Below are 14,707 nucleotides of genomic sequence, written 5' to 3'. Positions count from 1 at the left end.
TTTATTTATTGATGAGTGGTATTCCATTTTATAGATTTATAAGAATTCATGTCTCTATTGGTTGATTTGGGGGCATTTAATTTGTTTCTACTTTTTCTATTTAATTTGTTTCTATTTAACTGGAAACCATGAGTTTATGTTCTAATTTAGGAGACAATCATACAAGGAATTTTCTTTACACTTTAATGTATTCAATTTAGAGATCATGGATATGCCTATATATTATCATGTAAATGGGTGCATCCAGTTACTCACATCATTCTGGAAACTTGGCCATTCGTAGATATGCGTTAGAAGCCACTCTGTTTTCTAAAGCAAATGCTTTTTTTCTTTTCTGTTGTAATTTTAGGATGTTTTTACCTAAGATCCATTTTTTTAAAATTTCACAATCCCAATTCAAGGTTTTGGTCTTGTAAAAATGCTAGCATATGAATAAGCAATACACACACGTGTATATATATTCACACATATGTATATATGCATACAAATATATATATATATATATATGATAGATTGGATAGATACAGATATGTATGGCTGTCTCTTACAACTTATATGTAATAAAGGCATATTTAAACAAATTAGATATTTTTCAACAGGAGATTGTGTAATGTATCATGTAATATCAAAAATAGTGAAGTCAATATATGTGAATGGGTTTTAGAAGAACCATTAAAATATTATTACATAAAAAATTGAAATTGCAAGATGATACTATATGTACAGTTTGAGTCATATCTAGTTAAAAATTCCATTGTGTGTGGGGGGAGGGGGTGATCTGGGTGTATGTTTACATACTGTGCTATAGGATGGTAAGTTATGGTGTAGACATACCAATTCTAGAACTCTTTATGCCAAATTATTCACAAGTGGACAGGGGCTTCAAGTTGTAGGAAAACTTTCACTTTTAAGTTCTATACATCTGAGTTATTTATTTCTTGCAAAATTATCTATTATAAATTAAAAAAATAATAGTTTGCATAATTTGCTTGGCACTCCTTGTTCATGAATATGACAACTCATCTTTTTAGTACAAAATTTGTCTTAGCTTTAGGCATAAACTCACAGAGTTTATGGTCTGTCTTACATTCTTTTGCCCCTCTGCCTTTCCATATTTTACACTCTCTGTGGAGAATCTCTTACCTTCACTTCTCATGGTCAGGTTCCATTATGTTCCCAGATCTAATTCCAGTACTTCTATTATTTTCCCTCCTCCATTATCATTTCAGATTTTTCATTTTTGATACATCACATTCTGGTCTGCCTTGTACTAAATTAAAATATCCATATGAGCCATGCATGAAATTATCTTCATGCTTATTTCTTTCTTCTATGGTTATGTTATCATTATATTGCATTAATAGGTAAAAATTAGTAACAATTATTTTTGTGAAATGTTTGAACAGTTTCAGCTTTTCCTTATATTCTGATCTGTTGCTGAAGAGTCACCTCCAATCTATGTCAAATTGCCAGCCTTGTGGCTTGCAATCTGCTTCTCAGTTCTATATTGTAATTTATGTATTATAACTACATTGGCTGCCTATGTTCTCTAATATAAACACATTTCAAGAGGCTTAAATGAGAGATGACAGTCCAAACAAAGTATCTTAGACAGGAAGGCATTTGTAATTATTTTATAAAACGATGCCAAAATATTGTCACATACAGTATCTCATATGACAAATTCAATAAAGTCTTAGAGAAAAACACAAAACATTATAAAGTCCCTGTGTAAATCAGTCCAGGTGGCTTCCTTTTACATTGACAGGCAGGATTATTTTCAAAAGGATAGGAGAAGGAGAGAGAGAGAGAGAGAGAAACCCAAACTGATCTGCTATAGAAGTTTCCTCGGTAGTCATCCAGGAAGGGGAGTTTTGCTCTGTCACAAGTGACTAGTCCCTGATTTTGAAAGCGTGAATCATCCTCCTTTGAAACAAGAGATAAGTGGGGGAAAGAACTGTTTCAAAATTATTTCACAACTATTTCCTTTTGAGCTATGACTTCTTAAATTGGAATGTGATCCAGAATAGCTTCCCTTTGGATCCAACATTTGTCTTAAGAATTTTTATTGTCTCTCTTTTCCCTCTCCCATCTCACTTCTTCTCTCCCTCTGTTCATCAGATTTACACTGACTGGGCCAACCACTACCTAGCAAAATCAGGCCACAAGCGACTGATCAAGGATTTGCAACAGGACATCGCAGATGGAGTACTGCTAGCAGAAATCATCCAGATCATTGGTAAGACCTGCCCTCTGAGAGGAAGCGTGAGAGTCTCTGCTCTCAACCCCTTTGGTAAATTACAGTTTAAGTAGAATGCATAGCAAATTGTTCCATGTGTCTTGGAGATGAATGTGGCTCTCCCCTGATTTAATTAAACATGTTTATGTGAGGATGTTTGAGGAGGATGGTTTGGCCATACTTTTCAATAGCTAGAATTGTATCTTTACATACACGGAATTGTCAGAAATGAATGCTTCATTAAGCCATATGTCTCCCATGTGTGCATTTCTTTAGCGGGAGCAACTCATACACTCTGAGATTCCTTGAAACTGTATCTTGATCCAGCAGGGACAATTGTGAAAGGTTTCATGTCAGCAGTCATTTGGCACAAGTGAAAGAATTAGCAGCAACTTCCTTCTCACTCATTTTTTTTTCCCCTTGATTTGTGCATGTGGAATTGGTGGCTGCTAACAAGTGTGTCCTATTGTAGTTGGCTTGGGAGATCGAGTAAATTTAGCAGCAACATTTTTGCTTATTTCTTTTTAAATCTCTTTTTTTCTGTTTTACTTCATTGCTTAAGCATGTTGTCCTTTTTTTCTCTCTTTCATTTGATTTTTTGGCTTTAGCAAATGAAAAAGTTGAAGATATCAATGGATATCTTAGAAGTCAGTCTCAGATGGTAAGAATCATATTTATTCTCAATATATAATGCTTATCATTATTTCCAGAATTAACTACATTTGTAAATGGGTTAGAAATTTCTTGGCATGCCCTCCTGCTTTTTGAAGAAACCATTTGATCACACTCTGTCATATGCATGAGAGTCTCTGGATTTCTATGGATACAGTTTATGCATATGATAACATGAGTACAATTAAATAACTTGGAATCCTGTATGACATATTTCCAGGTGTTTTTAGATCCTTGGCTTTTGTCATTCTGATGTTCTGGATAATTTAATTATGGTCACTGTTCTTTATGGTTTTAAATTTCAGTTCCAATTTTATGTGTTCCTGTTTATCTCAACAACTGTTTGTGAGAACAGTATTTGCCATGTGCATTTTAAAAATATATGAACAGTATTTATTTTGTTCATAAAGAAATCCAATGAAGCACATGGGCTGTTTGACACTATCCGAAATATTTCTGAAGCCATTGCTGTTGTAAGTTTGCTGAGCAGTGACTGGTTTTGAAATATGATTCACAGCGTGTTCCAGAAAGCCCTCAAAACTGGAGGTCTGTCTCTCCCCCAGCTATCTCTTATTTTCACCACCTTGTAAAGTTACAAGTTTTATAATAAAATCATAGACTGATAAACTGCTGGGATAAAAATCACTTTTATAATTAAATAGCCACAACTTAATTTTATAGGACAACCTAAAACACAAATGCCTTAAGTGAAGTTTTATCATGTAGATATAATCATGAATGATAGCCACACTCCACAAGATGAGGCTTCTTTTTAGTACAGAATAGACACTTAGAATGGACTTAATAAATTCTTAATTGTCAGATACTTGGAAGAATGAAAAAAAAAAACCAAACTTGTGAACTTTTAAAATCTGCTGACCTGCATTACTTAATGTCAGAAAACTGAAATCCAAAATAATAAAAGGGATTTATTTTTAAGGAATGAGTAATTAGCTTGTCTCTTTCTCTCAAAGAAGCACTCCAAAGACCTATAAAGATGTCATGAAATATCTCTCGCTGTTATGAAACCATCACTATAAAAGAAAGATTCTCAATAAAATATTTCAGTTTTAAGGAAATTTCCTGATCCAATTACTCTGGTCACAAACATAACTCTGAAAATTAATTGAAGTTTTTTCTAAAGTTTTACTGAGAGCAAGCTGAGATAGAATATATATTCAGACCCTACTAACTCATATCTATGTTATGTTGGAAAAACATGTAACCTCTTTGAACCTTGACTTTCTCATCTACAAAATAAGCTTTAATTAGAATTAGAGCACATGCATTGATTGACACCTGTTAAAATATTTTTAGGGCTTTATATTGAAAAGCTCTATAGTCCCAGAAAATCATATGTTGTTTTTTAATCCTAACACTCATTGGTTTTGCTTTTAATATTCAAACCAAAGAGTTCCATACTACAAGATATTTAAATCTAGTGACTCTTACCTACTCTGCTGTCATTCCCATTTGATTCTGAATACAGAGAATCCAATAATTGAGTAAGTTTGTACTCTATGACAGAAAAAAATCAGACTCAAAAGCTGGTGATTATAGATATAGTCCTTAGATGTTTGTCTGAAGCATCTATAGCTAGAGATTCAACAAATATGTGAAAGTATTTTCATTAGTATAAGACTTTGTGAAATTTTTATATTTTTTTACTCCTTGTTAGCTCTAACATACGATGTAATTTCTAGGATGCATCCTATCTTAATAGTCAAGCTTAAAAAAAATAGAAAAAGAAAGACCAAAGTCTGAGAAATTGCAAATGCTATGAAAAAAAAGCGTTTTTTTTCCCCCAGGCAAAAATTATTAGTCAGAATCACATTAAATTTTGAGTAAGAATGACTCGAATCTTCCTTTTCTTCTTATGTTTGAATTTTGAATCTGAAATTGGCATAGCCACAGTGTGTTGGTTCAGAATATAAAAGAAACAAATGCAACTTTTTGATTGAAGTATTTTTTTCCTCTGTTCTTCAGAATTTGAAGTGGTAATATGTTATTAATGAATGGAATTGCTCCACTGTGAGGGAGACAAGAAAGTAAAGAGAATTATGGTAGCATGACTAGGCTTATGAATTTCATTTCTACTCCAAACAGGATGTTGACTTTTATTGCACAACATCAGGAGGTTCTGCATTAGTAACAATGAGTTCTGTCCTTGTTCATACACCTACTTTTATCATATCTTCTTCTTTTTGTGACATTGATTGCTCTTTGTGTTTAATAACAAAAAGTAAGGTAAAACTAAGTCACTGTATTTGGTAGTCATAGATTGTCTTTAAGTTTCAAACTTGATGATATTTAATGAATCATTTTAATCTTTGATTAATATGTTTTCTTGTGAGGCATGAATGTATATTACATTAATGAATTCTCCTAACAGTTAACTAAATCACACTTAGCTAAAGTTTATCCAGCACCTAAAGTACTAGGTATACGGACACTTGAAAGAATTACATATGAGGATCAGAGGTGCAGTTTAGATAATAACAGTACTACAGTTGCACAGGCAAGAAAAAGACTGAGCAGAGAGTGAACTTAGTGTGTTCCAGATGTAGGCAGATAGATGCCCTGTGGTTTGAGCATAGTCAGAGCTGTTTGAAGGGGAGGATGAAAGCATGATGATGTTGGGCCCAAATAAGGAGTTTGCATGGTGTTCTAACTTAGTTGAGTAACCTGGAAGATTTTTGAAGCTGGGCTGTGGCATCATTTGATAAAAATATAATTTTTAAATCAGTATTTTTTCCTTCAAACTCTTACCAGCCACTGCTTGTAATTCTTGCTCCTTCAAAGGATTATTTTAGGAAAGAAAAGAAGATGAGGATTTTAACCACACAGGGATGAGATAAAAATTGGAATGCTCTTAGAAGTTTAATAAAATCTTATAAATGGCACACTGAAGGATTCTGGCCTTATGACTCACAGGAATAGAATACTGCCAAGGTTAGTCCAATCACGTGATCCCCTGCCATTTTTTTAAGCAGTTCCATGGCTAGAAAAAGAATACCTCATAAAGATCAGTGTTTTGCTACAAGTGTAATAACTCTAAAGAAATTTTAAATGAAAATTACTACTTTGCAGTTTCCTTAACGATTTCATTATTTTCACAGAGGCTCAAAATTCGGAAGAATGCATAAAACTACTAGTTTTAGAGACCAATAATTTAATTTGTAAGAATATCCCCCTCATGATTTTTAAAACTGTGTCCCTAGAAATTGCTCTGTATAAAGTTCAAATGAAGTAACTGAAATTCTGTGGAGGTCTTGAGGAGCGGTATTCTGTGTTGAAAGGACAATGGTCACTGGAGTTCTAATTATGACTTTGTGACCCAGGACAAGGAATTCAGCAATGCTTATTAGGGCCTCTGCTCATTTCTGCAGTGATGAAACTGGAATGAATACCAAAGCCCATTGACATTCTAATCTGCTATGTTGATTTTTAAAAAAATACCAAAGTTCATGATTTTCTCTTCAATATTTTACCTTACAACATATTAGAGTTTGCCGTCTTTACATATTTTAAAACTGCTTTCATTGTAAGTTTAGAAAGTTATTTTGTTAAAAATGTTTTGTTTAATTTACAAAAAAAAATATAGCATAGAAATTGTCTTATTGTGTGTGAGAATTATTTGGGTTGCCACTTAGAAATTAAATACTAGTTTAAAACACAGCAGTTCTTTGTTGCATTATCTTTATTTTATAAAATAAATAGTTTAAGTATTCATACAAGAATATGTGTCTATTTGAATTGGTTTCTGTCATTAACAGTTTCAATAGAAATTGGAATTAAATAATTTAATTTGGTTTGGATTCCAGATTTTTCATTTCTTTTTTGAGACTGATGTAATTTTTAAAATTCTGTTGGGGAAATTTATAAGGTTTTAAGTACATATATTAACCATTGTAAAATATAATTAAAATTTTTACTACATATTTGAATATTGATCACATTTTTATCTTTTTTGACTTAAAATGCTAAAAAATACTTTCTACTCATAGACACAGAAACATTCCCAGCCGCTAGGCTTGCCACAACCTTAGGTCATCAGAGACTCTAATCTCAGACACTGCTCTCCCATTCTCTGTCAATGCTCTCTCGACATGCATCCACCATGATAATATAATTCAGAATAGTTTCATTAATTTAAAAATCCTATGTGCTCCAGCTATTCATCCTTCCTAGTTACGCTCTCTATGGTTTTGCCCTTTTTAGAGTGATATATATTTAGAGTCATATAGTATGTGGCCTTTTCAGATTCGAATCTTTCACTTAGTAATATGCATTTACTATCCCTCCATGTTTTTTCATAGCTTGAAAGCTCATTTTGTTTTAGTGCTGAATACTAATTCACTGTCTTAATGTACCACAGGTTACATATCTTTTCACCATCTAAAGGACTTCTTAGTTTATTCCAAGTTTTAGTAGTTCTGAAGAAAGTTGATATTCACATCCATGTGCAGATTTTTGTATGAACTTAAGCTTTTAACTTCTTTGTTTAATCTGAAGGAATGCAATTGCTGGATTGAATGTAAATGTTTGTTTAGTGTATTAAGAAACCACAAAACTATCTTTCATATGACTATGCAATTTTACATTTCCATCAGCAGTAAACAAGAGTTCTCTCATTCTACACATTCTGGTCAGCACTGGGTGTTGTAATAGTTCTGGATTGTGGTCTTTCTAATACGTGTACAGTGGTTTTAATTTGAAATTTCCTGATGACACATGATATGGAACATCTTTTCATATACTTATTCGTCATTAGTATATCTTCTTCAGGGAGGCATTTCTTTGGGTCTTTGGCTCCAGTTTTTAATCACTCTGTTTTCTCTTTGTTGCATTTTCAGAGTTCTTTACATATTTTGGATAGCAGATCTTTTGAAAACATTTTTTTCCCCATTCTGTGGCTTATTTCCTAAGCATTGTCTTTTCACAGAGCTTTAGTTTTTTAGGTTAGATGAAGTCTGGCTTATTATTAATTTCTCAGATATGGCTTTCGTGTTGTATCTTAAAAGCCAACATGATTTAGATTTCCCTCATGTGTCATCTCATAGACATTTTATGTTTTTGTGCTTTATATTTAGACTTATGATCCATTTTAAATGAATATTTTGAGAAAGGTCTGTGTCTATATTTTTAAATGGTATATGGTGGTCTAGTTATTTAGCGCCACTTGTTAAAAATGTTATCTTTGCTCCATTGTATTGCCTTTGCTTCTTTGTGAAACATCTGTTGAATATACTTACGGGGGTCTGTTTCTGGCTCTCTTTTCTGATCCATTGATCAATCTGTCCATTCTTTTGCCATAGTCACCCTGCCTTGTTTCTGTTGCTTTATAATAAGCCCTAAAGTCAGGTAGTATCAGTCCCCCAGTGTTGTGCATCTTGTTTTGTGTTCCATTCATTCTTCTCTTTTACCTCTGTGTGTAAACTTTGGAATCAATTTGTCAAGTTACACAAAATCACTTGCTAGGATTTTGATAGAGTGTTTTCCTTTAATGTTTTGTTTCCCTCTCCTGCTTCCTTCCCTACCCCCAACCTTGTGATATAAATAAACTTTCTTCTTTAAGACCACACTTGCTTCTTCCACTTGTGTCAGGAATGTAAACTCTGATGAGGTTGGGAGAAGGTGTGGTTATGTGAGAGGAATAATATTTATATTTATAGATGCTATGGTGAAATCATCCACTTGGAAAATTTATTGCTATAGAAATTTAGCCATGTATAAATAAATATTATTTAAATCTAGAAAAGTTGGGTAACTGATTAATAATAAAGCAGTAAGTTTCTTGTTTTCTGCAACAAACTGAAAAACAGGATCTTAATAAAAACCTGCAGAGCATATTTTCAGGTCAAATAATACTGATACAATTTTTATAACATTACACTTATAATACTTTATACTTGCAATTTCAGCTAATGATAAAATTTTGATGTTATCTATAATTGACAACTAATATTAATATTTAACATTCATTATTCTTTAACAAGTTAGTTAAAACCCATAGTATGATTTTGAGAAAAAATAAATTTTATCTGATGAAATCCTTATGAATTTTTCATATCTGCACCCTCCCCCACATACTTCTGTTATAATGTATATGTGTTCACAAAGTGCTTTTTTCATACTAGTAATGTTATATATTATTAAATAAACTCTAAGCCCTTATCCATTTCCAGTATGGATGTGTGTGTGAACACATGGAGATATCTATATGTATACACACATTGATACACACGAACATATATATCTAGTATGGAACTAAGCTCTTTAATCTTCACTGAGTGTTTCAAGGTTGTGAACTGAAGATTTTCCATATCACAGTTGAGGAAGCTGAGGCTTTGGAATAGCAAACATCTCTCAGTTTCTTACAATGTGTGCATTACTGTACCAGGATGCAAAACTGATTTCTTTGACTTCAAAACTTTTTTTTTTTTTTAAAGAAAGAGTGAGAGAGAGGAGAGAGAGGGAGAGAGAATTTCAACATTTATTTTTTAGTATTTGGCGGACACAACATCTTTATCTGTATGTGGTGCTGAGGATCGAACTCAGGCCACACGCATGCCAGGCGAGTGCGCTACCGCTTGAGCCACATCTCCAGCCCCAGACTTCAAAACTTTTAATAATTGTACTATAATGCCTAACAAATACAAATAATTGTACTATAATGCTTACTCTGCTTGTCAAGTCACAGACCAGTTAAGATAAAAAGAAACCAAGAGCCAAGGAAATCACCATTTCCTCCCCTCTCCCTGTTGGGCGACACAAACAAATTTGATGTGGGAATGAGGGGCATGCAAGGCTTCCCAGTTCAGCCGCATAGGTCACCTGAGCAAGCTTTAACTTCATCCTCCCTCAGAAGAATTAACAACACACAACCCCAGACAATGAGTCTTGGAAATGTGCATACTCACAAGGATCTCAGCCCACCCTGGTTTGCCAACGTTTTTATATCTAGTGCTTTACTGGTAGAAAATTGTATTACTTCCTTGTGGCTGCTGCAACAAATTATCACCAACTTGATGGCTTAAAACAACAGATATTTAATCTTTCACAGATCAGAAGTCTAAATTCTGGATCACCAGACCAAAATCCATGTGTCATCAGGGCTGTGCTTCCTTCAGAGGCTATAGGGGAAATCCTTTCCCTGTCTTTTCTGGCATTTGGTAACTGTCAGCATTCTTTGGCATGTAGCTACACCAATCATCCTGTAATCCACAAAGATATAAAAATGCACTGCCTAGTTAAAAATAATCTGGAAGAATCTTGAAAACTTATGAAATGTGTGGAAAAAGTAGACTTTGCACTCTCTTTCTAGCTTTACCTTCAGACTGCGCAAATCCATCCCTACAATTAGCAAGTTATTTATTAAGCATCTATTTTATGCCTGGCACTGGGTCCTAACCACCTCTCAAGTGGTAGAGAGTTTAAGCCAGGGGATATGAGTAGTTCAATCGGAATGTTTAAATTACAGAGGTAACAAGAATGGTGTTGTAAGAAGAGCAAGTTCATTGCAGACTGACAGGTTTGGGTTTGAATTCTGGCTCTACTATTTACTAATTTTGCACATTGATAAATGCCATGCTATGACTCTAAACCTCTGGTGAATGCAAAAAATGAATACTAACTTGACTGGAGTAAAAGTTAAAAGGTTTTTGCGTTTAGAGTTAATAGAATGCTTGCTTAAAATTCTATATAAACAAGTTTCCTGTGCTAGGATTTTGGGTGAGGCTGAAGGGAACTGAGAGGTAACTTCCAAACAACTTTGCTTTTCTCCATTCTTGACATGCTAGATTCTTTTCTTTATTTTTTTCAAACTGCAGCTTCATCATGGAATGTATTGTGTGTTTTGTGAGGTTAGAGTGTTATTATTGACTTATTAAAATCAATTAAAATAGAATTTTAAAAAATTAGAGTGCATTGCAGGATAGTATGAGTAAAAATCAATTTGTGAAGCCTTTATTATCGTCTATCAATAAATCTGTATCCTGTGTGGTCATATAAAAATTTTTATTTCCAATGCAGTACTGATCATTTTTTCCCATTAGATCCCATTAGACCTCTGAGCTTTAAGATCAAACCCAGACCATTAGCATGGGGCTTGGATGATGCTCCTCAGTGAGCCCCACTTGTCTCTTTGGCCTCATTTCCCACCACCAGCTTTCTTCAAATTTCAAGATTCCTAACCCTGGAGCCTCTTCTGGCCTTATCTCCCTTCCCCTGCAGTTTCACCAAACCAATATGAAGCTACTAACCTTCAGAATATTTTCAGATTTGATAAGCAGTTGAAAGTTGAGAAAGAGTTAGGTGAGGTTCGACTTTTAATTTCTGGCTATTCTGAACTATGATGTTTCTCAACCAAGCTCTGTTCACATTTAGCTCCTTCCTGGGTTCACCTCATAGCACCTCTTTTTGGTGAGCCCTTCCTAAATGTATAAGTTGGGCTTCCCTTTTATCAGCAAAACCTGCGTGTTAAGATCATGGGCTCTGTGTGTCCTCCTGCAGGATGATTCAGTTATTAGATCAACACTTTCTTCATTTGAATTGGTGTAGATAAGTCCAGGTTAGAGGAAGAGATATTTACAGCGATTTTATATGAGTCTAAGTTACTCTTCTTTGCTAGCCTTCTTGGCCTCTGACCAGGAGTAGGCTCTCCCTCATTCTTCTCTAAGAATCTGTGTTTCTCTGATCACAACATTCATCACATTAAATTGGATTTATTACAAATTTATCATGAAAAATAAGAAGTAAACATATTTAAAAAATAGCACAAGTCACAAAGGAATTCACCTTCCAGAGACAGCTGAGGTTACAATAGGTTTTTGATCTTCTAGACAGCGTCTGTATGATTCAGGACAGCTCTCTCCAGGACTTCAAAGAAATCCTAATTAGGATGCATTTCTCCTGTAGAGAAATGAGTCTTCAAGGTGTGATATTGCAGCTTGGTTTATGATTACTTAACCTTTTTTATGGAAGCACTTTTTGAGTCTAAGGAGCAGCACAGCCTTTAAAATTCCAAGTCAAAGTCACCTCTGTAAGCAAACTGCAAAAAGCGAGGGTTGCCATGATTTATTCTCCAGCATCTCTGCAATTATTTTTTCTTATGGTTTCTCTGGTTGGCGGGGACCTTGCTCCTCCCTCTCATGGATGTCTAACATTATCCAAATCTGACTTATCTGTCAAGTCTAAATGACATGTCTGTGAAGCTTTCTCCAGATCTATAATGAAAATATATAACTTCATTCTCTTAAATGCCATACAATGTTGTTTATAATTCTTCATTGAAATTTATCATATGATGCTTGGTGCTATGGTGAGTTATAAATCTCTTTTGTATCTTCAGCTGCTTTATAAACTCACAATGACTGAGACCTTGTAATTCATTTTTATATCCCTTCACCAGCCAGCAGAACTCTGCCTATAATCAACAATCAATATTTGTTGAATGAATTAGTCATTCAATATTAAGGGTTCTGCCATAGTTTAGACTTAATCACAAAATCTAAGGTTGATGTTAATAGAATTGTTCTTATTTAGGAATAGCTTACTTAACACTGAAATGAATAAATACAAATACTTATAAAATATATTCTGTGTTTATGTCAAGTATACATGTTAACACTCAGGTTTAAAAAAACGAAGGTATAAATATATTGATACTGTCTTAAGTTTTCATAAATGAAGAAAGAAAATGTGAGACCTTCTTTATCTCAACTTGAAATCCATTTGTGATCAAACAATTAAAAATGCTTTTATTTATAATGTTCATAAAAATCATGGTAATGTACAATTATGATATCAGACAATAAGCAAAATTTCTGATTTGAAAAATGGGCTCCCATTTTTCATGGGAGTAATCGAAACTATTGGAAATAAGTCAATGCTCTCTAGAATATTTAAGGATAGTGGCTCTACTTTGAGCATAATGTAAGTGTAATAAATGTTCAGTAAATAAATAAGTGGTTTGATTAGAACATAAAATTAAGTGAAGGGACTCCAACATGCTGACATTAATTATACAAATAGTAACTATTCAGATCTAAAAGTATGTACCAACTTCTGTTGACTCTGTTTAATTTCTTCAACCAAAAAAAAAAAATCTAGACAGTAGTCCATTTTCACATTTACTTTAATAAAGCTCTACTTTTGTTTAAGGTTTCACAATAACAATAACTATTTGAATAAACTCCAAAAGCCTTAAAGGGCAATATATTTTGATACTCCTGAAAATACTGACTGAATCTAGAACTAGTGATGTTTTATTCTGTTTTCATTATATCAGTGTTTTCATAGTTACCTAATTATAATTAAATTTAACATGAAACAGAGAGGGAAAGTAGGTGTTCCATTCCAAAAAAGAAAAAGAAAAAAAAAAGGAAAGTCACAAATAGAAGACAGGACTCAAAAAATTGTGCTTAACTTAACAGTAGACAAGCAAGAGTTTTGAAGTGACTGTTCATAAGCTACAGTATGACTATTAACTGAGCCAAATGAAGAATGTGGTGCCTACAGAACTCAGAATAAATTTCTTTGTACTACTGCTGTACACTTTTAAAAATTACATAAATATCTCTCTTTGTATGTATATACGTATGTATATCCTTTTATATATAAATATATACACACATATATGTTTGCTTATCTATATTTAATATCATGAGAATAAAGTATAAAATGCATAACTTATGTTATACCATGACACAAATAACCAAAGACAATGGATTGCTAGGTCTTAGCAGTGGGATTCCTGCATCAACATGGGAGTACACTGAAAATATATACAGTTATTTTGAAGAGCATAGATTGATGCTGTAGTTTCCAAGATTTGTTGGGAGTTGAAATCACCCAGGAAGTGAAACTGGCTCCTATATATTGGCATTTTGTTTTAACTGATAGGAATATAAATTGGGCATCTGTGGATTTTAAAGTCATGCTATTTATTCTTATGTACAACAAAGATTAAGAATCTCTGGATTAAAAAAATGGGTTAGCAGGGTTAATGCAACATGCACAGTTCTTAGGCAGGTTGACATAAGGCCTAAAGCAAAAGAGGTGGGCTTTCATACATAGCCACTAACTATTAGTATTAATGACTTACATAATCATAATTCATTTCTTGTTTCTTGAGTCATTTTGTTCTATATGCAGTGTATCATGCTGTATGCTTTCCATGTACAATTTCACTGAATCTTCTAAGTAATGACATTTATTATCTGCATGCCATCTCATTATTTTTTTATTGAAAAAAAATTATATATTGAAAGGTTCTTGTGAGACTTCCATAGGCTCTGCTGTTATGTGAATTCTTTGAAATTACTTTTTTAAGCTCAAAATATATTAGGAGCAAGTTCCTTTCATACATAGTTTTAGTATTTGTGGAATATTGGTATGTCTACATGTTTTGTTAGCTCACCCAAATTTGATTAATCCTTTGACATTTCCATTTCTCAGCTGTTTGCCTGTTATCAGTGAGTTTTGGCTTTCTACTGTCATTATCATCTTTTCTTTTCCAGAATAAACATATTTTCTTCCCTGACTTACAACAGCCAAAGATCAGAAATTGTTTTTGAATACATATCAAATTCATGTTATATTATAGAATCTGGATCAATAAAACATGGTTCCCATTTTCCAGAGACTGAAGGTCTCAAGCTTACATCTTCATAAAATCAAAACTACCTGAACAAATAAGTAAGCATACCTATGAGAGCTTGGCATACAACTCTACATGCTCACAAACTAAATAGGGGGAGTGAGGAGGAGATCAAGAAAAGAATAACTTTGTCA

The 14,707-nt window shown here is 33.4% G+C and overlaps 1 protein-coding gene across 1 annotated transcript in view; it reads left to right on the top strand.

The window, feature by feature from the left end:
• Positions 1-1,578: 1,578 nt before the first annotated feature.
• LOC143641284 (neuron navigator 3-like) overlaps positions 1,579-14,707 on the top strand; it is a 234,832-nt gene continuing 221,703 nt past the window's right edge. Inside the window, 3 exon segments of the mRNA XM_077108561.1 lie at positions 1,579-1,602; positions 2,122-2,239; positions 2,848-2,900. Of these exon segments, the coding sequence (XP_076964676.1) occupies positions 1,579-1,602; positions 2,122-2,239; positions 2,848-2,900 (195 nt within the window).

The sequence above is a fragment of the Callospermophilus lateralis genome, unplaced genomic scaffold (assembly GCF_048772815.1).
Source record: "Callospermophilus lateralis isolate mCalLat2 unplaced genomic scaffold, mCalLat2.hap1 Scaffold_94, whole genome shotgun sequence".
In the NCBI taxonomy this organism is placed as follows: Eukaryota; Metazoa; Chordata; class Mammalia; order Rodentia; family Sciuridae; genus Callospermophilus; species Callospermophilus lateralis.
The sequence above is the reverse complement of the archived record's forward strand: the minus strand, read 5'-3'. Positions and strand labels throughout refer to the sequence as shown.